General features: G+C 39.1%; 1 protein-coding gene across 5 annotated transcripts in view; it reads right to left on the reverse strand.

The window, feature by feature from the left end:
• TAFA2 (TAFA chemokine like family member 2) overlaps nt 1-27707 on the reverse strand; it is a 307424-nt gene that overhangs the window by 23917 nt on the left and 255800 nt on the right. For 4 of the 5 annotated variants that reach the window (XR_008444688.1, XM_054025292.1, XM_054025276.1 and 1 more), the window contains exons 3-4: nt 8885-9037; nt 7708-7832 (exon numbers count right to left, since the gene is read on the reverse strand). Coding sequence is in view for 4 of the 5 variants with exons in the window: in XM_054025292.1 (XP_053881267.1) it covers nt 7708-7832; nt 8885-9037 (278 nt within the window). In the remaining variant the exon portion in view is untranslated. Of the gene's footprint in view, nt 1-7707; nt 7833-8884; nt 9038-18129; nt 18195-27707 lie in introns of those variants that run through there. The other variant, XM_054025300.1, reaches the window with a different exon arrangement.

The following is a 27707-nucleotide window of genomic DNA, read 5'->3' on the forward strand; positions in this document are numbered from 1 at the left end:
CAGCAGTGGGCAAGGGTGCTTTTTTCCATCTAGCTCTGGCTAAGAGTCTGTAACTTTCCTTTTGAATGAGGACCTCACCAGAGTTCTCGCTGTCCTGTCTTCTCAATATTAGATTATTATTATGTCTTTTACATAAGGCTCCACACATCAAAGAGCAAAGAATGCGTTTGTCCACTCACCCAATAGAACTTCTCTCAAGAGACATATGGCAATATATGTGCCATAATATGCATGGGCTTCCAACTATTTTCCAGGTGCAATTTAAGATTGTGGTTTTGACCTATAAGCTCTATGACTATTTGGGTCCTTGCTACTTATAAACAGCCTCTCTCCATGCAGTGTGATTCGCCCAAGTCGCTTTAAGTTAAGGTTTAAGTGGAAGTGGCTGACAGCAGAGAGGTGCCCTAGATCCTGAAACCAACTTCCTCCACCAATTGAACAGACCTCAAACCTACCAAACTACAGGGCCAACTGCAGGATTCAACTATTCTCAGAGGTGTTACACGAGGGGTTAGGAAAATCATGGAACTTCCTTTTTTGATGGAGGAGTCTGTTCCTTTAATTGCCAACATTGTGTCCACATTTAAAGTCATCTAGCTGATGTATTTTTTATTCCATGTGCTAAGAGAGTTTGTGATCAGCTTATTTTATAAATTAAAATACAAATAAAATGAATGCGGCCCCTAGCAGCTACTGTAATGAATTTAGAAACATTTCAGCATCTGTATGTGAGAGAGAGAGAGAGACAGAGCTAAAAATATCAGCGCCATTGAATACACAGCAACTAAAGTGTGTTTATTTAGTTTAGTAGGTTGGTCCTGTTGACCACCCTTTGGCTTTATGCATAGCCAGTTGGTGAGTTTGGACACCATGTCTTCTCTTCTTCCACAAACATGCTGTTTGATTTTTTTTCTTCTAAACTTTGGATGCCATGAAGCAAAATTAGATTACATGAAAAATTATGAATATCTGACTTCAGGCTCTCTCTAATATTGTTTTGGAATGTAGATAAACACACTCAATATGGATTTATCTCCCCCCCGTAATACTTCTATTTCTTTATGTCCCTGCAATATTTATGATTTTTACAGTAGTCAATTTCTGATATTGGTTTGGAATATAGTTACGTAGTAATATATTCAATATTGATTTCTCTCTGACCTGAAGTATGTTTTCCCCACACATTATTAAAGAATACTAGCCCAATTTTAAGAGTGTTAAGCACTCACAGTTCCCACTGCAAGATAAGAATTGGACCATGCATTTACAAAAGTTTGCGCCTAATATACATGCATATCTACATATATAAAAATATTGCTTCATTTACATATTTTATTAAGAGAATAATACACGACTGTACTTTATTGCTCACTTCTCTGATTTGATGATTTTCTAAGAACGAGTGAGCATTTCCTGTTATGCAATGTCAGATTTCAGATGCTTTTCCTTCAATAAAATGATTTACATATACAAATATGCCTTGTCAATAGTGGTTTGAACTCTGGGGTCTCTGTTTTTAGTCATTTTGCAAATTAAATAAGACTAATTATATGTCAGCATTGTGGTTTTCTTCAACAGGTGTGAATCAAGGTATACCAGCGGAGAATATGCCCTTAACAAAAGAATTTAGATACTTTTCAAATTTCAAAACATAATTTCACACCTACAAGTCACTTTCAAAATGACATACAGTGGTTGGAAGTTACTGTTGGATGGTATTCTTGGAATTTTGCTCTGGAAGATAGGATTAAAATTCAAAATGATCTGGACAAACTGCAGAAATGGTCTGAAGTAAATAGAATGAAATTCAATAAGGACAAATGCAAAGTATTCCACTTAGGAACAATCAGTTGCACACATACAAAATGGGAAATGACTGCCTAGGAAGGAGTATGGCTGAAAGAGATCTGGGGGTCATAGTGGATCACCAGCTAAGTATGAGTCAGCAGTGTAACACTGTTGCAAAAAAAGTGAACATCGTTCTGGGATGTATTAGCAGGAGTGTTGTAAGCAAGACACGAGAAGTACGGTAATTCTTCAGCTCTACTTCACGCTGATTAGGCCTCAACTGGAGTATTGTGTCCAGTTTTTGGTGCCACATTTCAGGAAGGATGTGGACAAATTGGAGAAAGTCCAGAGAAGAGCAACAAAAATGATTAAAGGTCTAGAAAACATGACCTGTGAGGGAAGATTGAAAACATTGAGTTTGTTTAGTCTAGAAAAGAGAAGACTGAGAGGGGACATGATAATAGTTTTCAAGTACATAAAAGGTTATTACAAGGAGAAGGGAGAAGAATTGTTCTCGTTAACCTCTGAGGATAGGACAAGAAGCAATAGGCTTAAATTGCAGCAAAGGAGGTTTAGACATTAGGAAAAACTTCCTGTCAGGGTGGTTAAGCACTGGAATAAATTGCCTAGGGAGGTTGTGGAATCTCCATCATTGGAGATTTTTAAGAGCAGGTTAGACCAACACCTAGGAATGGTCTGCCATGACTGCAGAGGACTGGACAAGATGACCTCTCGAGGTCTCTTCTAGTTCTATGATTCTATGTGACTATTTTGAATTTCTTCCCAATCTTCACCTATTTTTATATGCTGAAAAAATGCACACATCAAAAAGCCACAGCACAGTGCAAATGCATAATTTGCACCCAGATAGAGTTCTGGAACATCCTATAGTACAAAGGTTCTGCTACAGCCCATTAATATTCGAGTTCAGAAGTCAAATACCCCTGAGGTTCTGGGTGTTCAGATCCATGGTTTTAATTTTGACCCAGATCTAATAAAAATATCTTCAGATGTGCACAAGAATGAAGATAAGGCACGTGCATCTCATTCTCTGTGCAACTGTGCATCAACATGCATCTGTACACTCATATTTCCCTTTTTAAAATTAGGTATATCTTTGCAAGATAATGAAAAGTTATTGATAACCTTAATTTGTCAGGGACATCTTCTTGGTAGTAGAAACCATCCTTAGCAATGCAGTTCCTTAGAAAAATATCTTATGGTACCAACACCTACTCTTTTCAGTTTCAAGTTGTTTATGGCAGAATGGAAACACTTTGATCTCCTTTATTGTTCAATAACTTTTTACTCACTTTTAGCCAAATGGAATAGGTCACAATAATTGGATGAAACAAAAGAGGAATTTAATTATGTACACTCAGAGCAAAATCTAAGGAAGAAGGAAAGAAATGGAGTGGGAGGGAAATCCAAGTACTACTTATTTAGTAAAATAGGGAACAACATGATACATCAGAAAACACAAGAAATAATAGTGAACACAAACGTGTCCTTAATACTTTCTGAGTGATAGAGGAAACAAACTCACTCTAACATAATTATACCATATTAAGTGAGCCTCAGGCTAACCATAACTCTTCTAGTAGTCCTACCCCTGTGCTCACATATTTGATTAGGTTGTCCCCTGTCAAAGTCTCTGTAAGTCTGATGAACACTAGAAGTCCCCTGGTCCTTCTTAGAAGCGCTCTCTTTTTTGAACTCCAAGCACTCAAAATCAATTCAAAGACACCTCTCTCCAACTGTAAGACAACAATCTTGCCTCTCGCTGATTTTCTTTGTCAGATTAAATTCCTAACTAAAACTAGTCAAAGTTTTTTTCAGCTAAAGCTTTTGTCTTGGAAAATGAAAAATTTCCACCAAAAAAAATTATTTAAATACATTTTTTGGTTTTCTGACTAGAGAGGAAATTCTCTCACACTCATTTTTTCAAACCTCTCTCCCCTTCCCGCACCCCCCACTGGGGAGGTAGGGGAAGCTTTTTTAAGTGTTGAAAGGTGAAGGGAAGTGTTGCTTTCCTTGCTTTATTTTTTCTTCCTTTCCAGTGGAAAAAAATTAAAAAGTTGAGAAAAAGAAAGTGGAGACAAGAAATTATAAACAAAATATTTCAAAATGAAATGCAAATGTTTATTGTTTTGAACAAAATATATTTCTTTTTTGTCAACAAATAGGAAAAAAGTGAAAACAAATAAAATGAAACTTCACGTAAAAAAAATGTCAACTATCTGTACCTTAACACAATCCTAGAACTGCATCCTGGACCCTATGACGTCTCTGGAAAATCTCTGAGCTATCTTTATTTCATAGGCTTAATAATCTATTTCTAAACACCCTGTCCAGTTCCAGTGCATTGCCTAGGCAGGCATACACTACAATATCGCTGCCTAAAAATAAATCATTATTTTAGCCAGAATAGCAATTTTCTCCTCAGACCTCTCTAAATACAGAGGCAGAAATTCTACCCTTCCAAATATAAACTCCAACAGAGTAAAAAATGTTAATCAGAGATAAGTTCAGACCCCTAAACTCTTCCTCTCCACATTTACTGCTTCTCCTCTGATTAATCCTTATTAACCCATTAGCCCTCTCATCTGTTAGCCATACCCTGACATTGTAGGGACTGTGATTCCATTACAACATGATTCCATAATGCCTATTTCTGTATTCTTAGTGTAAATAATATCTACCAGAATATCCTTAAGATTTGAATTCTAAGTACCAGAATATTCATGCTATTCCTAATTCATTATTCATGCATATTCTTCTTAATCTCTGAACAACATACAACACTTCAACCAGGTCACATTTTAGAAAAATCAATTAGTCTTCTCCCAGTATTCACCCGCATCCTTTCCCTAGTGACAAATACCACAACCATCTGTGTTACCAGAATTGGGCAAAAAAACCCACCTCCTCCAGAGGCTGCCTCCATTCCCTAACATAATACTCCATTACTGACATCCTGGGGTCTGGAAATCCAGGTGCTGTTTTGAAATCAAATACCTTTGTGGAAGAGGGTTGCTTTGCAAGCGTTTATGAAGCTACAATCTAACTACGATTTTCACATGTATTATTGAAGAGGAAAATTTGACCCAGTGTTTAGAGGTGAATTGAGACCTAATGCATTATATTGCTTTTAGCGAGGCTTTCACAGAAGTTGCTGTGTGTTTAAATCACACAAACTTGCTAGCTCCCTTTGGCTCCCGTTGCTTTTACATTATACATGGTCATCACAAATGGGCTACTTCATTTGACAATAATAAAAGCTTATTATACTTGTTCTCTTAATACTGATTCTTTGCTGTCCGTATTATTTTTCTCTGAATATGTAGTTTATTGGTTCAAACACTTCAGAATTTTTCCTTTCACTTAGAATCTTTTACTATAGACAAGAGCTACATATACACTGCAGCCTCCATACATTAGGGATGAGTACTCACTTTTGATAACAGGGTAACTTTCTTAAGACAAAGAAGACATTCAGCCTCCTAATAGCAGCATAGGTATTCCAGGGCTTCTCAAAATCAAGGCTACTGAAGATGCAGGAGGGATAGCTCAGTGGTTTGAGCATTGGCCTGCTAAACCCAGCGTTGTGAGCTCAATCCTTGAGGGGGCCATTTAGGGATTTAGTTGGGGATTGGTCCTGGTTTGAGCAGAGGGTTGGACTAGATGACCTCCTGAGGTCCCTGCCAACCCTGTGACATTCTATGTATATAGAGAGGCAGGATTAATCCTTCAGAGCCCAGATAGCCAATTGTTAGTTGCAAACTTGAAATAAAGTGTGGGATTTCTCTGCAGAAGGGGAGAGGGGTCTGGCTGAGCCACTGGTGAGGCAGGTAAAACTGGAGGGAACTTCAAGAGGCAGGAAATCCCCTGCTGCCACAGGCTAACAGGTGTGGTTCTACCCCCAAGTTGAAATGAGGCTGAAGCATCCATTGCAATGGACCTGTAGGTCTTGGCATGATGATGAATAGAGCCTGGGACCTCTAGAATGGTTTAAAAGTGTCTGGGAAGCGGGAGAATATGATCCAGCCACCTATTACTTATTGTTTGTTAAGTGCTAACAATGAGCTTATATTACTAAAAATATTGCCAAAATGACATAATTGTACAAATAACTACAACATTTATACTTAACCTTGTAGTAGTTGGACAATATAGTGCATGGTACTTTACAAATATATAAGGAGGAAAATCCCTGGCCAGAAATCTTATCTAATTTAGACAATTCACATGTAAATAGAGCAAAACAACATGGTAGGAGGGTAGGGGGAAGAAGCCAAATGCCAAAAGAAGAGGAGAGAGGGACATGAACTAGTCACATTTTTTCCCAATTTCTTTTCCATTTGCAGTTAGTTACTGTTGTTAAATCATCTTCCTCTAACTGGATATATCTCACACACATACACAACATACATAATACTTATCTAGAGTGAGTATGTGTGCACACCTTACATATATACATACACACACAGTTAGCTGGGAGCAGTACTCAAGCAGAGATTAGTGTTTTGAAAAAGGATTTAAGAAGGAAGAATGGAATAACTTACACTAATGAAGTACCTTTCATCCAAAGAATGTCCAAGTGCTTTTACAAACTCAGACATACAGACACCATTCAGCCACCTCTGGGATAGACAGGAGATAGCCAGTCGATAAATAGGACACTACAGTACAGTGAAGGGAGGGGAAATATTTTGTTCTGTGTCACAGGCTCAAAGAGACACAAACACAAAGTAAAGTTCATGGTAGCCAGTTATGAATCAATCCTGCAAACAATTATTCATGTGACTAACTTTAACCATTGCTACTCACATAAGATTTACTTGTGTGTGCGTTTGCTGGCTGGATCCTTAATTTGCCTCACAGGAATGAAAACTTGAATTGAATATGCAGGGATTTGAAGCTGTGGTTTCTGGAAGTCTGAGCATATAATGCTTAGTATTATCTAGGTAATTTGTTATTCTTTTGCTTGTGTTAGCAATTAGAAAGCACAGGTTTACTTTGTTTTCAAAGAATCATGTAAAACAAAATGTTAGATGGATTCCTACTAATGCAATTTTGAACAAATAACATAATAAGTGTCAAATGGGAAAGGGAACATATTGCACCACTGTCAAAATTTTGTAGTAATTCTCAGTCTTACAAGACATAAATAACCAGAAGATTATTCTGTAATGACACAGTAAAGCTTACTATTCAACAGTTTCTGTGTAGAGATATGATAATTCCAAGCAATTGACAAAAGTGCATTTATTTTATACCTTGTAAATCAATAGGATTTGAACATTGCAAGGAGATTAGCAGGGTGTGCTGGCTTTTTTTTTTTTTTTTTTTTTTTGCAACCAGTCATAGAGGGACAAACAGATCAAATAAAATATAAATTATTAGTAGTAGCAGCTGAGAGGGGGTTTATTCTCTTCTCTGCAATGCCCAGACCTGAAAATGACAGGAACAGTGCACACTATGATCAATCAACTGCAAAGTATGCTGATGGAAGTGTACAGAGTCAGGAAACCCAACCTCAATAAAACTGCCTACCCACAGCTCATTACTCTTCCAGGCTCTTTTCTTTTGAGTGTTTACTTAGGGCCTGTGTGTTAGTTTTCTGTTGGTAACAAGTGATGCTGGTGTACTTATTCGCTACACCGATACTGACTTGGACTCCTTATACATTCCATGGGTGGCATACCCGAGACCACTTATCCACTGACACTTTAAAAACTCTTGCACCCCAATCTGGGTCTATGCTGGTTATGTGATATGTATGTATCTCTTCATCCTTGCAACCGATACCTGTAATCCCTCATAACTCAAGCCTGACCCCAGATGTACAGTACCTTCCCTCTTAACTTGTGTATACTTAATTTTAAACATTAACTTCAATAAAATATTTATACCTACCCTAGTTGTTTTCACTTTATTCCCAGAGGAACAGCTCCATCCTTTCCGATCTGGAAGAACTTTACATTCTTCCCCTTCAAGACATGGTTGCATGTGGCACCACCATTTCTGTTCCACTATTGAAGCTATGAGAGGGGGAAACATACACATTTACATGTTCAGTAAATGGCCACTTTACATCTCCTATTATATGGCAGCATCAATTTTATTCTCCACAAAATTTTTAGAAAAAAGTATATTGACCAACAACTACACTGCAAGTCAGAATCTTCCTAAATAAATAAGACTATTTGTCAAGGGCATTGTGTATGAATTTGGCACCAGCATCTCTTCTTAATTATTATTGTTATAACTATTTTTTTCTACATTAGTTACATCTGTTTAAATTTATCTTGCTTCAAGAACAAATTTCACAGCAATCCTTTTCAATCACCAATTCTTCTTTCCTGGTCAGATGTCTAAGTTTTTGGCATAATCTCTTCTTTTGAGTTAATGTATTGTGTTTGAAGTTCTGTACATTCAAGGTAAGAGTAAATGTATTCCCTGAAGATGACATACATACAGCTTCTTTGAAAGCAAACACAGAAAAAATAATTTGTGTAAAGGGTGAAACAGCCTTGTCTTTTTTCAGAGAAAGAGTTGTGCAAAATGAGCCAATATTTTCCCAAATAAAACCTATTTTATGCCAGTTTTGTTTGCAGTATTAAGATTGCACTATGGATAGCAAAAACAACATTGGTCTAAAAAGCCTAAAAATGAGCAAACTATGCTCTGCTTGTTTGTTTTTCTTTGCTTTGTGGCAAAGTAACAGATAAATAAAGTATGAGACTGCAGCATATGAAAATAATATGCTGATGTAACTTATGCATAAACACTTTTAATTAAATTAACTTGATACAACACTAAGAGCATTCTATTATTTAGATCACATTTTGATTCTCAAGAGGTCTGTTTCACTGTCATCTAATGATAGTGTTTCCATAAAGCAATAGCAAATAATTCATTTTTCGTATTCTCCTCTCCCATTCATCTTGGAGACACCCTTCAAACCTCAGAATCCTTTCTAACACTTTTAAACACTGCTCGGTTTAAAAGAAAGATTCCTACTTTTGACACTAAACATTACAAAACTCACTAGCAAAAATACAAGAAAATGAAGTAAGAGAAGTCATCGCACCATCAACACAAGAAGGAGCTGCTCTGGTGGTACCCGCTACCTGCCCAGGAAAGCAGGAGCACTTGACTGTCTGTGACCTTTCTTCTATCTTGTTCTTATTACAACATCTGTGGAGAGCCACCACCTCACAGGTTCCAGTTTTAACATGGTGAGCTGTGCAAACAAAAAGAAGAAGGTGATGATGGTGATAACATTGCTCGGTAGCATGGTACAGCATTTGTTTTTATTAGAAATATGTTACATTTAGCTCTATAAAGGGATCTGCAATACACACAATTAAAATTCCAATAACACCAACTCTGTATGCAAAGCTGATTTCTTTTCTAAACATAGCATAACTGCCTCGGACAGAAAATGCTTGGTGAAATAAGAACAATTAGAGAAGAATGCACATTGCACCATTTCAGTGGAACAAAATGTAGAGGCACTGAAAAAGCATCATAGAAAAAATATATATTTTCAGAATAGCATAGACACCTGCAACTCCGTATAAACCTAATATAATATACAGGCGAGTCTCATCTTACGCGCATTTAACATGCACGAATTCAGCTTTGTGCTGTCGGCAAAAACAAAACAACAACAAAAGAGAAAAATAACCATTTAAATACTGTACCTGTAGTGCGGGCAATTCCGACCGCCATTACACTCAGTGTAATTTTGACTATACACGATTTTTGCTTTATGCACTGGCAGCGGCACGTAACCCCAGCGTAAGATAAGACTCGCCTGTATTTTCTTAGGGTGACACTCCGAAAAGAAAGTGCTTCAACATTAAAATACCAGCATGAATATATATTTTGGAATGCATACATTATAAATGTAAGATAACCACATGTCCCCAGACAGATCCAGTTTTTTATATGATGTCCCAGGATCTTCCTTTAAGTCACCTGAAATGTCCTGGTTTTTCTTTGTTTGTTTTTTTCATTTCACTAGTCAACTGGTACAGCTCCATTAAGAAGATGTGGCAGGATTTGGGAATCCTATGCACGGAATATGATCCCCCATCATGTCATGTAGCTCTCTGCTTTGTAGTGCAAAGCAGGGTTGGGGGGCAGTGGATCAATGACTACTCGGACACACTATCCATTCTCTCTCGTTTCAGGGTCAGCTAACCAGTCACAGGAATTACTTCAGCCCTGAGGCTACAGCAGTCCCAGGAGAAGATCTGCCTAGGGGAAAGGTTAACTATTTAAGGTATAGTAACTAATTATGTATTATTTTCATTTCATCAAAGCTTGCTGAGACTGCAAGCTGAACCAATGGCTGCTAGAAATTGTAGGGCAGATCACAGACAGATCGTAAAACTACTGCTAAAGTACCGGAGAGTCACTGTCTACACACAGGACTTATATTGTACCCAATGAGATTGTGAGATGTTACCTTGAGGAGACTGCTAGAAAATATTATGTAAAACTTCCTTTCCTCAGGTCTACACTGTCTCAGCCTTGGATAGCTCTATTTGAATCACATGGAGGGGGCACTGGAGAGGTAGCAAGTGCAAAATATTTTATGAAATTTTATCAAGAATGCGGACTCTGTCATCCCCTTCCTACCCAAATTCCAAAAGTTGGTATGTTGGCAGAAGGTGACCTGAATTGGCAAAGCAAACAAATACAAAACTTGGGGCGCTAATGGGAGACTTGCCATGCAGGACTGGGCCCTTTTACAAGCAGCTTTGATATTGCCTTTTCTTCGAATGCTACAGTATATGGGGAATCTATAACCGTTCTAAAGCACACTACCCTCTCTGGCCAGCAGCCTATATTCTTAAAACTAGACTATGAATTTAAACTTCCACCCTTAACTTGGGGCCATTGCCAGGCCACAGTAACCCAAGATGAGCACTAAAAAGATTGTACTACCCATAAAGACAAAGCAGATGCTCATGGTGGAAAGAAGCGGAAGCAGGGCCATAACCATACCTCTTCTTTGACCCCTTTTCAGAGTCTTTCTTCCTGAAAGAACAGGGAGCAGGAACAAGCAAATTCCTCCCCTCCCAAGAGTGCAACGACAGCTATTGTAAACTGTGCAACCACTTGATTGCCACCCTTGTCTATGCACAGCCATAGAGGGGTAGCCCACAATCCGGCTCTTAGTCACCAAAATAGAAGCTACTGCTTAGAACATTATATTCAAGCAATCACGTTTTTCATTAGAACAAAGCCAGTCAAACAGCTTGTGATCATTGTAATCACTCTCTACACATTTCAGTTTTAGCATCACATTGTACAGTGTCACAGCTGAAATGATATAACACAATGTGACTGATCAAACCAAGGTCATGCAGATTATGAAAGGTGACATATCAGGTGAGAAATTCAAAAGAAGTTCCACCTTTTGAAAAATCGAACTTGAGTAAATGTTTTTCTAGGTTTTAAAAGCTTTAACTATTGCTAATAAAATTGAGAAAGAGGGATGCTTCTCATGCTATCTATCTAGAAAGTTAGTGGGGCATGTTATCCCAATACCCATGAGATTTTTTAAGTGGATATTTTTAGGCCCATTGGTACAAAGTAACCACCATGAAAATTATTTTACATGGGTTAACATTGCATGTTAACATGTTGACTCGAAGAATTACATACATTTTTCTCAACTAATCTTTTATGTTTTATAGCGAATAGAGAATTTTGTGTATACAGTAAAATAAATTACTTATACACTATATTTCTTATATATAATATGTAGCATGAACATAGAATAGACACACATACTGTTCTGAAAAGTTACATTCATTTTTATTATAATGGGCAATTATGCATTTCAAACCCACACACAATAACACAAATTCATTTAACTGAGTTGACATGAGATTCATATAACAAACCTGACACTGAAGCTATAAAAGAAAGTAAATTTAGTGTCAGGTTGTGAATTTGTTCCTGCTTATTTTTTTCTCTATTAGATTTCAGTCCTTATTTGTATTCTGATTTGTCTCATTGATTCTGAAATTTTGTTTGCCTCTATGCTCTCCTATTTAACAGTTTTACACAGCTTGACTGGCTCTCTAGAGATTCCATATTACACCTTCTAAGCAGAAATAAAACATCACCTACATGCACCAATAGTCGTCTGAAATGCAAGCTAGTTAGTGGATTTAGGTTGTTATATAATGCTTTGAGGAAAAAAATAACTGCTGAAACAAAAACTTTTCAAGACAGCTAATTTTTTACTTTGTAGTCATTAGAGAGAAAATGGAGCATTTTCCAAGGCTTTTATGCCAAAGTAATCTAAATGAAACGATCATTTACGTTTGTGAATGGCAAAGAAAAGCATTTCAAAAGATGCTGTGATATGTGAAGACTAGATTAGAGCAAAAAATAACCAAATGCCAATTATAGCATTTCAGAGACTGTTTAGTAAAACTGTTTCCATTTTTGGAGGTAGAAAAATAAAACCTTCCAGAAAAGGCTACTCTATCTCTTCAACACATTAAAAATCTAGGGCAACTATCCTCTAGTTTCTATTTACCATCTAAAGTATACCGTGAATGTTCCTAGAGAGGAAATGTGGGAATTTCAGTTCCTTGTGCTATCAAATAATTAAGTTCCAGTGCAGTAAGTACAATATCTGTCACATTCATGTGAAACGAAACCCTCTATACAGTAGATAAAGGATTTCCCTCAACCTAATACAAATTAACCTCATTAAACCGTTGAACCATTCCAAACTGAGATAGTAGTTTATGAGAGTCACATTTTTGGTTTTTTTCTTCTTCAAAGTGTCCGGCTTGCTTTACAGAAAGTATTTGTGAAACAATGTCCTTATTGGAATTCTCCAGAAATTCATTATTCAAAAATACACCTTATGGACTCAATCCTGCAACATTTACTAAAATGAGTTATCCTTATTCACATGTAGGGTGACCAGATGTTCCGATTTTATAGGGACAGTCCCGATTTTTGGGACTTTTTCTTATACAGAAGCCTATTACCGCCCACTCCCATCCCGATTTTTCACACTTGCTATCTGGTCACCCTATTCACATGTCTAGTTCGATTAAAATCAGTGGGACTACACATGTGAGTAAGGTTTGCTGAATCAGGCCCGAAAGTATTTGTGTACATACAACAAAGTGCTATTAATACACATAATAGTTCCAGAATATATTATGTAACCTTAGAGTGCATTTAGAAAAGAGAAATAGTCGTGTCATTACTCTGTAATGGCATGAGCTGTAATTAATCTGCCACTTTATGGTAGTTTTCATGGAGTTTAATGGTCTGCAGTTATCATATAAAGGAGTATTTACACAATATTTGTACCCTGAAATTTAATGTGTTACCAGTTATGCTAATGAAGAAATTAAGGCTAAGTAGTTATCTCTTAATATGTATGATATTAAAGAATGCTTTTAAATTCAACAAGAAAAGCTCTCTAATCTTTATATGCTATACATTCCAGCTTATACATAAAAGCCAGTTATTTAGTTTAAAAATATATTTATTCCCAAGCGTTAGACTCTACCCTCAGATTAATATGATTTCAATGGGATTCGCATACATGCATCTGGTAGCAAAATTTGTTTAGCTTTTTGGGGTTTTTTGATGCATGAGATTAGTACTTTGCTTTAACAGACATGAATATATTATATGCAAGTCACTAAAATTATGCATGAGGGTGGGGCTCAGGTGAACTCCACTCTTCAATATTCTTTTTATTATTTTGTACTACAGTAGTATCTAAAGATCCCAATGAAGTCTGGGCCCCATTCTGTTACATGCTGTACAAACACAGAGTAATAGACCTTAAAATCTTAAGCCCACATCTGGCAAAGAATTATATGCATGCTTAACTTAAGCAGGAGCGGTGCCAGGGTTTTTGGCGCCCTAGGCAGGGATCCTTCCGCGCTCCCAGTTGGCGGCGGCAATTCTGCGGCGGGGGGTCCTTCCGTGCTCCCGGTCTTCGGGGCACTTCGGCGGCGGGTCCTGGAGCGAGTGAAGGACCCACCGCAGAATTGCCACCGAAGACCCAGAGCGCGGAAGGACCCCCCACCACTGAATTGCCGCCATCGGCGGCAAAATGCCACCCTCCCAAATCCTAGCACCCTAGGCGACCGCCTAGCTTGCCTAAATGGAAGCGCCGACCCTGAACTTAATGCACTGTGAGTCCTATTGAGGTGTATATGTTTTTGCAGGATCATTGCAGAATCAGACCCTTAGCTGAAACAAGAAGCAACAAATGGGTGACACAAACAAAGGGAGAGGGAAGGGTAAAAGCTTTGTTTTTCCATGAAGTTTAATTCCAGTGATATCTGAAGTACTAGCAGACTGTATGGGCCTCCCAGTCTTCTCTGGCCTAATGGACAAGACATCTTATACAAAATAAATGCAGTGGTTCTGTCCTTCAAACCTTTACTCGTGTGAGCAGTCTTTATTCATACAAATATTCCTTATCCACAGGAGTCGTTACAGTAAGGACTAAAATGGGACAACCGTGAAAGCAGTCCCATACTAAATTCAGCTGGTTACCAATCTGCCACATTCTTGCATGGGTTACAATGAGTGATTATTCAAAATTCTGCCCTGATAATGTCTAAAGAAGTCTGACTTTTTACTGATAGAAGAAAAAATAAAACAAAATTAGTAGTTTGACTATAACTCTTCCAGTTCTAGCCCTAAATCAGCATATTATTAAATGACCAGAAAAAGCACTGGTGTTTTTTACATGGAGAATGTTTGCATTGTTCATGCTGATTGACATGGAAAGCAAATGTAGGTTATCTTGCCTCTACACTTCAGCAATTTCAATATGTCATGTCAGTCTCGCTGTGTCACTCTAGATGGGAAGGATATGAATACCTCTGCAAAATTAGGGGGGAAAGTCCTGGTTGCATAGTTTTTAAAGGCTATATTAACAAATGCTAGTAGCTGCGAGAGTATACTGTAAAATAAAATATAAATCTGTGGCTGAGACAGGCTTTCCAACTTAGCTTTTTCTGTTGAAGGCCAAATAAAGATTTGCAAAAAAGAAAAATACAGAATATTTATTTTATGTGGTTAATTTCAACATCTTTGTGTTATGTTTACCCGATAGTAGCAAAGGCGAATTTTGTGTTGGATTAATGAAAACTGTATAAGCAATGGTTTACTTATATTAAAGTCAGCTTTAATGAAGATAACCCATTAAGGGCCTGATCCAAAGCCTACTGAAATCAATGGAAAGTCTCTCATTGGTGTCACTGTGTTTTGGATCAGGCCCCTAAGGACAGAGTTAGCCAATTATATTGCTATGAAAAACCGTGGAGCTTAGATTACCACTGGGACAGTCTCTCTCACAACTGCACATACCAGGGACATGAGATGATTTCAGTGTCTAGGAGAGAGGACTGCAAAAACCAGGCCATATTCAGCCTTAGTTTATGTTTTATACCCATGTGAGGCAACCTTGTGATTCCCATGTCCTTAGTGGTGACAGTGAGGCATATTGTGGTAGCGCTGTGTCTCAGGACAGGCAACTGTTACAGTCCTCATGCTGCATCATTTTCCAGATGTCACAAGGAGTAGCACAATAGAATCTGCCATATAACAAATAATTTCATCCTGCCCTTTGCACCCTTCCATACTACTACTTAAACAGCTCTTTAGATATGTTTCCCACAGATGTGTTATTCACTCTATAGACTAGAATCCCTCCTTCAGAGGCCTTCATTTATGTCATATACAGGAATTCAGCATACCCAGGTAATTCATAGCTACAATACATGTGCATGAAAATGTACATGTATATTTCTCCTGTGAAGTAACCTTTTTCCACCTTTTCAGAGTCTAGTATCTTGATCATTTATTTTCAAAGTATCTATAATATACCTTGTGCCAAGTCATAGTAGCCTTGCAAGGAAATGCCAGAAGACAGAGAGGGACCAGGGAGCCCATCCCACCCCTGGTAATCACACAGGGGGCAACCACAAATTGGAGGGCTGCTCACTTATGAACATGAGGGAGGCTAGTAAGGTTTTGTGTCTGGTGGAGAGGGTCATGGACATATCCCATTCTTCCATGCACTATTTTGTGACTGAGGGGTAGTGTTCACAGAGTGCAGTGTTCATCTGAGGAACAAGTGAAGTATCTCCCCTTGGCAAGTGTAGGGAGAATACCAGTGATGGGAAGGAAGCATATGGGGGTATGGCAGGACTGCACTGCACTTTGGTAAGCCCTGGCCAGTGTCGTGGCTGCTAGGGGTTCATTTCAAGCTGGCATAACTGAGGCAGCTCTAAGTTAGACTGGAGGGGGGCAAAATGGCCCTTGGGCAGTCCCAGTATTGGGGGAGAAGATGGTATAAAGATGCCAAACAGTCATCTCGATTTTTCCCTCTTCCTTTATTTGTGAAGAGTGTCATTCTCACATAGCTGATGATTGAGCCCATTATTATTAATGAACATCTGGAAGAAAAAATAAGCAAGGAAGGGGAGAAAGAGAGAATGTTAATGTAAGCTTTAGCAAAACTTTTTTCTAACACGATCATGCCACCAAGAAGCAATAGGCTAAGAAATCTACACTGACTAGCAAGGAAAAAGCTTACACTGGAAAGGTTTATGCTCAGGCTCATAAGTCAAAAGCTATAAAGAGGCACATTCTAAAATATTCTGTAAGAAGTGGAAGAGAAGAATTGCTATACCAAATCAGAATGGTCCACTGTAGCTCGATATACCACTCTGTATATAAGATTATGATAAAAAAACCCTATAATGCATGACATGGGAAATTCCTTTCTGTTTATATACCCTCAGTCCCTTAAAAACTCATCTCACTCTCTGGCATATGAGGGCTTATTCTAGGGTTGGACATTTGACCAGTCCAAAAACAACTTGTCAATTTGCCTGTCAAATATTGTCAAATAATGTCAAAAATTGTCAAATATTTCAAAGTACTAATTTATTAGAATAGTAACAAAGAGTAAGACTTTATTATCTCCAACAGGGTTAGCCTTTGATAGATATGTATACCCAATTACAAAAAAGTTACTGAATTGAGTTATTTTTATTCAGAAAAATGTGAAAGATGATTAAATTAAGTTCTAAAAAATGAAAGAATGGCACCATGATGCAACACAAAAGGTAGGTGTCGCTTACATCAGAGCATTCTTGCTAGAATATTTGGCATTTGACCATGGTCAAACAATAGGCGGTCAGTTGACATTATCTGACTGGTAAACTGACCAGCTTGCCAAGTCTACTTATTACATATTTAACTTTATCCTAAACTTATATCGGTGCAAGGGTTATGGAAAGTCAGTTTTCAAACCCTGCAACACTATTTGTCTCAAAGTCTTCATGCAGCAGAAAAGTCCAGTTCAATCCTTGAGGGAGCCATTTAGGGATCTCGGGGGCGGGGCGGGGGGAACTGTCAGGGACAGTACTTGGTCCTGCTAGTGAAGGCAGGGGACTGGACTCAATGACCTTTCAAGGTCCCTTCCAGTTCTATGAGATAGGTATATCTCCATGCACACGCAAAGTAGAATATGCTGTGTAAAGAAACACTTCCTTTTAACTGGCTTAAATGTACAGCACTGTTTTTAAGTTTCCTCTAGGATCCCTTTTTTCTTGTATGGTCTAACATTATGGGACGGGTTTTGAACTAATCAGTTTATTCACTTGAATCTTTAAAACAAATAAAGGAGCAGATACTTTGTTTGACCATTCAGGTAGGGTTTGTTTTATTGCCACCCAACAGCAAAACAGGTCATTTGTATACATTAGACCCTGCATATCTCAAACAGCAGCCCTACTAGGCTTCTTGGATGGAGCATAGTGCTTCCACAGAAAGCCATTCTAAAACTCAAAGGAGTAATTCTTGGTAAGTGTTTATCCTATAGATATTAACCCAGCTACACTTGGTGAGCTACCTCTACCATGCAATTAACCTACTTAGTCCAGTTAGATGAAGGATGGTAAGCAGAGGTTCCCATGACACTGTGCTGACAGCATTCCTGGTAGCCTTTTAAAAACAAAGCTAAAGAATGGTTTGCCATAATCACATTGCCAAGCATGCTTTACTGCATGGTGCCAGAGTAAAATTTCATCCATCAGTTGTCTGCCAGCCACCAGTTATAGCCATCTGTGTGGGAAGACTTTTGCCCCTTTGGGAAAAACATCAAGAAAATTATGATGTAAGCATTCTCTTGAAACCAGCTCACTAATAACCCCAATGAAATCAAGCCCCAGATATTCCCAAGGCACCGGCTGGGTTCTGAAATGGAAAACAGGATTAAGTACTCAGTTGACTGAGAAAAAGACTTACTGGAAGAACACAGCAAACTGGCTTGGCCCCAGCTGAGCATGTAATCTTTACTCAACATAAAACCACAGATGGAGTACTTCATGTAGAATCTCTTAGACCTGGCGAGTTCTGAGCCATCTGACTTTATCCTCCTAGACTTATTGAGGCTAATTTTATTCAATCAGTCCTTTGGCATTGCTGAGCCAATCTTCTCTCTCCCAAAAGTCAACGCATTTTTATGGCCGTGTCACAGATGAGGATTCACTAGAAAAGCTATAATTGCATATACAGGAATAAAATTAATTCATCCTAAAACTATCCTGAATGAGTATTTCCACTCTCTCCAATAGACACCTTGTTAGCATATATATTTGTCCTTTTGAGGCATTACTTTCAGTTAGAAAATTGCATGTTGGCTGGACCCATGAAACTGCATACAGCTCTGGGACAAGGGTTTTGGGGAAGAGTGTCAGTGATAATTTAGTCTTATCATAGGCTCACACAGGAGCAGGAAGAGAGGAAGGAACCTTTCTACATTTGTCCAGCTCTAAAGACCAGCTAGAATTGCCTCTGCTGAACTTGGGAGAATTCAGGACTGCTAATCAGTTGCAGCCAAGAGTGGCAGCAATGCCCTAAAGAAGATGTGGGGTGGGAACAGGTGGAACCATGCTGCTGTTCCTCCCCTGGGGCTAGCCAGCAGAGCTAATCAACCATGTGAGGCCAGCATTGCACCCTTTAAAAGGGTGTAGCAGTTTGTGTGCTCTCCTGTGTATCAACAGTGGAGCTGAGCTTCATGAGATATTTTGCTTCTGGTAGGTAGAATGTCTCCTGCACATCCACTCGGTTGGTGTATGTAGCTCAGTGGTTCTCAAACTTTTTGTCTTGGTGACCCCTTTCTCACAGCAAGCCTCTGAGTCCTACCCCCGTTAGAAATTAAAAACACATTTTTTTATATTTAACACTATTTTAAATGCTAAATGTAGAACCCTCTTATTTAAAATTAATTCTCACAGCTTTTAAATTAAAACTAAAATACATTTTATCAAATTATTGTTATAAGCAGAAAAGGGATTTTTAATAGTTACTGTTTAATATTGGGGGGGCGTGAAGAAACATTGTCAATATGTTTTCACAGGTGACTTACAAGTGCAGACTTCACAGCAGACTTTCTAGCTAGCTGGGAGGCAGTGAAAAGTGATATTAACAAACATACAAATATCAAGTATCAGAGGGATAGCCGTGTTAGTCTGAATCTGTAAAAAGCAACAGAGGGTCCTGTGGCACCCTTAAGACTAACAGAAGTATTAGGAGCATAAGCTTTCGTGGGTAAGAACCTCACTTCTTGCATCTGAAGAAGTGAGGTTCTTACCCACGAAAGCTTATGCTCCCAATACTTCTGTTAGTCTTAAGGATACAAATATCACTTTTCACAGCTGACTTGCTAATGCCCCCTTGCCAGCAGGTGCTGCCTTCAGAGCTGGGTGGCTAGAGAGCAGCAGTTGCTGGCCAGGTGCCCAGCTCTGAAGGCAGCGCTGCCACCAGCAGTGGCACAGAACTGTAGAGGTAAGGGTGGCAATGCCATACCATGCCACTTTTACTTCTGCATAACGTTTGACCTTTGCACTGGGAGGGTGGTTACCGGGGGGGGGCTACAGCAAATTTTGGGGTAGTTCTCGACCCCGCAAGCCCCCCCTAGTGCTGCCCCTGCCTGCGTGTCAGATTGTTAAATTATAAATTACTTTTTTTTGCTGATCTGTTTTCTGATTGGTCTGCGGTTTAATGTAGCTCCTCAGCTACTAAACAACAAAGCCCGCTAATGTTGTCTCAGTCTCAGGGCCCTCCTTAGGGAAAATGGCACCCTGGGCAAATTTCTATTTTAGCACCCTTTCTTTGGAGGTGGAGTGGGATTAGAGACAGAATGGGGTGGGGATGGAATTGGGCTGGAGGGACTCAGGCTGTCAGCCTCACGCGTGGCAGGGATCAGGCTCTCAGCCCTGCACATGGCAGGGCTCCAGCTGCCAACCATGCGTGGGGCTGACAGCCACCGCCCAAGCATCACCATGCACAGGGTTAACAGCTTGTGACCACCTGAGGCATCGTGACCCCCAGTCTGAGAAACCCTGGACTGTAGCTTGACATCACCCACAAGAATTGGCTGTGCAGACCAGGCACAACTGAGCACATAATGTGAGCAGTTTGTGAATACTACAGGAGGTAGAATGTCCATTCTTTCCTAGGATGTTATCAAACTTCTTCAGCAAATGATACAATAAAGTGTGCAGACATTCTGTAAATTAACAGATATTCCAACAGATGGAGGTTCAAGATTACTAATTATATAATTTCACTGGGGGAAAGAACCAATCCAGTTCTCAGGCATTGAAAGAAACACTTGGCATAAAGACTTTTTATTCTCTTCCTCTTTCTCACTTGATGGGCCATGTGCCAGAAATCTCGACTAAACAAGAAGCAGGGGCACATTGTCTCAGAGCAGCCTTCAGGATTTGACAGAGTTAAAAAAAAAATCTTGTCTTCTGTACTACAGCAGATAACTTCTGGTTTCTATGATAATCTACCCAATTTATGGGAACTATGTCTTGAATATTCCATACTGATACACTTTTTATTATTATTCTTTTATTTCATAAATGTGACCTGCACTGTCAGGCACATGACAAAAATACACAATTCTGAATTGTGAGTCAGCAAAAAGATCTTCCTCCACTTTCCTTCCCCTTAAAAAGGAATGCCCATTCTGCACCCAGCTCTACCTCAAATAAAAGCTGGAGAAAAAGAGCCTTGTACCGCACCCCTATATGCTAACCGACTCAAGTGCTGCTGGCCCAGATGGTGAGACAAATTTCAGAATCAAGATCTACTTAGAGCATCCTGTCTCCAGTACCCACATGGTTACATGTACAGAGTCAAGCAGCTCAGTAGCTATCATGTGCCACAGTGGTAAGAGTAATTGAAGTCTAGTAAAAGCAAGCTGTGGTTGACATAGTTGGGAGTCACCAGACCTATGCTTTATTCCCAGCTGTGTCATTAACTCACTCTGTGACTGAAAGAAAGGCACTTAGTGTTTCTATGCTTCAATTACCCTACCTGTAAAATAGGCATGGTGATGCTTACAGGCTTATTTAAATAACACCGCACAAGAATTCACTAAGTAATGAGTAATTACCCCAAAAAAATCCTCTGGGAACTTTTTGATAGGACAGAAGAGAACCACACATACTGTTTACCTTAGCTAGGGTCTACAGATAGGTCAAGAAAACATTGTGATCAATGGAATCAAATGTTGCTGGCAGAGCTGAAAGAACCAGTATTGACACCTTAACTTTCTTCTTTACTAGAAGATCCTCAGCTAATGTAACTAGCGCAGACACATGCAGAACTAGAGCAAGACTGAACGGAATCAAGGAACCTGAAAATTCTACATGACACCAAAGATGTCTCATCACAACTTTCTCAATATCTTTCCCTCAAAGAGGAAGAGTAAAGAGAGGGTGATAGCTCTCAAGGTCATCATTTCATGATTATGATTTTGTTTTTTTAAGGATGGGCCTGAACATCACTTGCTTGAACCGCTGAAAACTTTAATAAGGCACCACTAAGCTGATTTAACTTGAATCCGTTTTATGGAGTGTGTGCTATCAGAAAAACTTTTGTGCTTTATTAATGACCTACATAATTCGCTTAATAAGGTCTCATTGAACTTGTGAAAATACTATTGCCTTCAAGTTCCATATTGCAGATGATTCTTATAAAATTTTGTTCTCAGGCTGCAAAATGGTTCTTTGATATTCTGCTCCCCTCACGTACACAGAATGGGAGTTCTTTGAAAGGAGAATTTTTCCTTCAGTGCATGTATATATGATAAAATATAATCTACGTTCCCCCTATGGGTTGAATCCCTCAAATTCTACATTTCCAATCTTTTAACTCACTTCTGGGTCTGGGGTTGGGTTTATTTGTTTGTTGTTGTTGTTAATATCTCAGCAGAGCTGTTTACCTGAACTAATGTTTTACAAGAGTCTGTACCTTTACAATGCATTTTTACATTCCATTTCACAGCTCTATAATGCATTTTCCCTTTCTGTAGTCTGTCAACTAAACTAGAATATCAGGGATTATCTTTGACTCTAAATATACCTCTCACAAAACACAAGCATGTATAAGCATACCTGCTTTAATGAAAACTACAGTACTTGTCTTACCCTCTCGTCCCCTACCCTCCTCTTTCAAAGAATCCTCTACAGTACTTCAGACTCCACCAGCATTATCTCTCATGCTCAGGAGAAACTTTGTAGAATGTCCCAAGACTCAGCTCACCCACTGAAAGAAAGATCTTAATTTTAAGTTTCAGCTTCTTTCTGTAGAACCCCAGGCAAACTCTTTAAAGTGCAGAGTCAGGGGAGGAACTTAACTCAGGCCTTCAGAAAAAATAGCTAACAAGGCACATGTCTAGTCCTGTGAAATCCTCTCTTTTAGAATGATCTTACCTGCTACAATCTTCCCTCTACATTATTGATTCCATATAAATAGCAAGTGTCTAAGCCATGGGCATGATGAATCAATAAGTATCTAGACAGAGTCTAAGAAATGAACCTGAATGGACAGGGAACAAGCTGGCTATTCTTAACACACACACACACACACACACACACACACACACACACAGTTCAACCTTGCAGGGGGAAGCATACAGGGCAATGCCAACACGGATTTTTTTGCTCAGGGATTTCCAAATGATAATATTTTCAGATGTCTCCTCCTACAGATCAGATTTCTTTTAAGGTGTTTGAAGCAGGCTTCTCAGACAGGACACTTGTTTCAACAAGGAACCCCAATTAATAGAGGCATTTGCTAGAAACAATAAATACCACTCCCAATACTTCTGATAGTCAGAAGCTGAAAACATTATATGCGTCACCAGGATTGTATAAATGTGATTTATTAAAATTGTGGGGTAGTGAGAGCCTCTCAAATGTACCACACATAAAAATGCATATTAAAATATAAGGTATAAATAATGCCACCTCATATGTAGATTGCTTTTTTGGAAGTGACGGCATCCTCTCTTCTTTTTCAGAACCCTCATGAGCTGAATCTTTCCTGTTTTAATCACTGTCTCAATAGAGGCCCATACATTGCAGTTACCACCCATACAAGGTGAGAAGGACTCAAGAGACCAGGCCAGGTCAAGGTTCCTTTTGGACACAGTCATTCCTTATAACAAGCCATACGCTTGTGGTTCTAGGCCACCAGCCATATCCAGATACACAGAGTATGATGGTGCCAATAAGGTGCAGAGGTCCTTGACATTGGCATTCCAGGTTAATTTAAAAAAAAAAATCTAGAACACAGTCTCTCTCAGCCCAACAGATAAAATGTGTGGACAGTAAATTGCTCTTACAAGTATAGCAGAGATCGATAAGTACAGCAGAGACAGCAAAGAAAGATTCAAACAATCTCAGTACATCTAAAATCATTTTGTGTGCAGTGCAGAGGTTGAGGAGAAGTATTGCAAATGTAATGAACAGAGAAAATTTTAATGTCCAAATTTTCATCCACAGGCACAATGAGCATGTATACATCAATGAACAATTGCGGATCAGTTTATTTCACATGCAAACAAGATTTAGGCACACAGTTTCTCAAATTGTACAAGTAAATGTCCATTTGTGCACACCTGGAAAGGTTTTGAATATGATGTGCACCATTTTTGCAGCAAGCATTTTTGCTGTGTCTGTGGCTAAAAAAATTGGCCTTTAGAACTTTGCAATCTAAGGACACCGGGTTTTTAGTGAAAAGGTCCATGTTCAGACCTCAAAACTCAGACCAGAATCAGTTTATAATCTCCATTTTAATTTTAAGACCTTTGGACCTATAAGTAACTCGAAAATTAGAAAATTAAATCAACACTTAACTCTTTCAGAAGGCCAAGAACAGGTTAAACAAACAAACCATTAAATATGATGTACGTGCAAAGTCCAGGTTTCTGCAGTGCCTAACTTGGTTCCATAAATGACACTAGAACATTTCTCCACCTATACACACCCATAGGACCATATGTCGCTTTTCTGGAGCACACCAAACTTTTATAGGACAGTAGTTAAATTACCCATGACCTCTGTGGGTACCTCCAAGTTACCTGTTGACTCTCAACAAACACTGTTACTGTTCTAGCCCTGAATTCCCAAGCCAGGAGGAATTAGGTGTGTATTAAATAATTCTCCCCAGTCTGTGGTGCTGACAGTTCTGAAGACAGACAGGAATAATCTATCCTCAATGCTGCAGAGAAGGTTGTCACAGCAGAATGCCTTTGTAGGAGAGAGGGGGGGAAAGAGAGATCTTGAAGGACTCTTTTCCCACTCCACCAGCCACCTGGAAAAGCAAGGCAGCAAGGGATACAATGCAGCTCTAGCCAAAAAAGCATTCATGAGGTACCTTGTCTCGTCACGTACACATAACTGGTGGGCACCTGATCTTCATGGTTCTTGCAAGTCAGTGAAATCTTGAGAATAATCTTAACACAAATCCTCTAGTTGTAGCAGGGTGTAGTAGAGCATTGTAAAACAAAGTAAAAGGAAGGGGATCAGAAACGGAATATGCAACAAGAGAGCCAGCATTTTCAGACTTCAGGAGTTTACCACTGCTTTAACAGCAAATTGTTCTGTATCAAAATTCTGCAGTGCTTAGCAGTTATGCTTCTGGCTGTGCCAGTTAGTATTTGGAAGTAACAAGAATCACTTCACAAAAGTTAAAACATACACGGTTCACAGGTTGTTATTTCTCTTTGTGGTTAGTGACCACATTTCAGTTGCATGATTAATAACATGAAAGTCCTGACAAGATATAAAATTAGCTTATTGTTTCAGACACTGTGGTCCAAATGTTCACAGGAGAGGGAAATTCAATGCAGTCTCCATTTTTGTATGTACACTTTTATAGCACGAACACCTGCATGTGCGCCTTGCAGAGCCTAGCAGCACATAGGTTTTGCATATATACATTGTCACCTGGACATGCAGATGTCAAATTTATCAACTGTGCAGGTAGGCTTCAATGCTTGAAAAGCATGCACGGCAACACTGCACCCACACTAACAGAAGTGACTGCTATAAACTATCTTCATTTTTATTATTACTCAAGTGTTTATACTATGTGTGGTCACTATACATTTAAAAAGTAACTCCGGCGGGGAGGCAAAAAAACTTAACCACAGAAATTTGTTTTGAATTTTTTAATTTAAATTCTTAACCTGCGTATCATTATTTATTATGAGAGGACCTAAAGGTCCCACCTAAGAAGGGGGTCCTCAAGGCATCACAAGGTTATTACATGGGGGGTCGCAAGCTGTCAGCCTCCACCCCAAACCCTGCTTTGCCTCCAGCATTTATAATGGTGTTAAATATATAAAAAAGGTGTTTTTAATTTATAAGGGGGATCGCACTCAGAGTCTTGCTATATGAAAGGGGTCACCAGTACTGAGAGCCACTGTGCTATACAAACACATAGTGACAGACAGTCACTGCCCTGAAATGGTAAATTGACAAGATAGGCAAAAGGTGGCACAGAGATCTGAAGTCATTCACGCAGTCATACAGCAGGTCAGTAGCAGAACCAGGAATAGAAACCAGGTTGCCTGAATTCCAGTCTAGTGCCCTGCCCACTTGCACACACTGCTTCTTTTTGGGTTGGTCTACACTTGGGGGGGGGAGGGAATCGATCCAAGATACGCAACTTCAGCTAAGCTAATAGCATAGCTGAAGTCGAAGTATCTTGGATCGAATTACCTGGGGTCCACAAAGCGCGGGATCGACAGCCGTGGCTCCCCCGTCGACTGTGCTACCGCCGCTCGCTCTGGTGGAGTTCCGGAGTCGACGGTGAGTGCGTTCGGGGATCAATATATCGCGTCTTAATGAGACACGATATATTGATCCCAGATAAATCGATTGCTATCCGCCGATACGGCAGGTAGTGAAGACGTACCCTTTGTTTGTTCGGATATGTGCAACACATTGAAAAGACTCACAAATCTAGAATCAGGATTTCTAAAGTGTGAGAAATGAGTGAGAAATTTCATCCTTCTCTTTTGCTTGTTGTCCATTTCATTTACTTATTTATTCCTTTGGATGAAGAGACAATGAATCGTGATCACTGAAGGTCCCTTTCCTGAAGGACACAGCAAAGTAGATCTAAATGAGCCTGAGCATTTCACACCTGATATAAAGTCAAACAGAGTCTTCCACTGACTTCAACTGGCTTTAGATCTGACTTGAACAGCACTACAAAGTACAGTAACCAGCTGTAAAAGTCTGCAGGTTTGAGCCTAGGCTTTTTGTAGTGGTCTGACAGGAATCACCAAGTGGCACTAGTTGCACAGTGTTTTCCAAGTTCCAAGGCATGCAAGAAAATGTCCAGTCTTGGGAAGACATGCTGGGTTGTGAGTTTTTGTTGTGCAAGGCTCTGTGTAGAGGCAGTGGTCTTTGGAGTGAGAGCTGTGTGAGAAGAGAGGGGAGTTTGATCTCTGCTTTGATCTCTGATTAGGGTCAATTATTGAGGCAGAGTAGATCACTGGGAACCAGACATTAGGGCTGGCTCTGTTTCTTGAAAGAAGCAATTTCCTTTGTGTTATTTGACCACCTGTGTTCCAGGACTGCTGTAGGTATGCAAATAAACCAAGTTACACTTAGATTAGATCCATACTCTGCTTCCTGATTTCTCCTCCACTGGGAAGCCAATCTGCAAGATCCTGGACCTATGCTACCATTCAGCATACCAGAGAGGTAATACTGGTGTCAGAATGGGACGCTGGTGTTGGAAGAAATACAAAAATATTTTGAGGAGTATACTATTTGTTTGTACACAGCTGTTACTTCAGATGATTTTGAAATGCTACCAGATATGACAGCAGCATATCTAGACTGATTTTTAAAGCCTTCTTGTACAGTACACTTTCTCTTTCAGAGAAAATTTGGAATGTCAGAGATGCAAAAGGTCTATAGACATGGTGCTTCAATAAATGAACATAGAAACAGAGGAATAGTCTGAAGTTTATAGCTCATATTCTATAGATGCAGAATAATATCTTCATGAATTTTCAGAAAGTTGTCTTGAAGGATGGAATCTCACATGTCTTATTTATCTCTTCTTTATCTACCAGTTTTGGTACATATGTGCCATACGTACCTAAGGGGCTTTTCTTTATATATATAAATTTATTACATGCATGCGCACACATACACACACACACACACACACACACACACACACACAGGATGCTGAATACAAAACAAAAGTGCTGAATATAAAACCTTACTTTCAAAAATGTTCAGGTTGTGACCCAAACTGACAAAAGCTAGGGAAATTAAAATGATATTTTAGAGCTTAGCAGTCCTCTTCTAATGGATATAATGATTTGAGCTAAGATGAAATGTCAGCCATAAATTTGAATTTTCTCATGTTTGTTAGTTTGGTTCACAACCTGAATGCTATTTAAATGTAGGCTATTGTACTCCTACCATCAAGCAAGAGGGAAAATTAGGTTATAGTCACTCCTACAGCTATGCTCAGGAAATAGAGTAGAGATT

Source organism: Malaclemys terrapin, chromosome 1 (genome assembly GCF_027887155.1).
Source record: "Malaclemys terrapin pileata isolate rMalTer1 chromosome 1, rMalTer1.hap1, whole genome shotgun sequence".
Classification (NCBI taxonomy): Eukaryota; Metazoa; Chordata; order Testudines; family Emydidae; genus Malaclemys; species Malaclemys terrapin.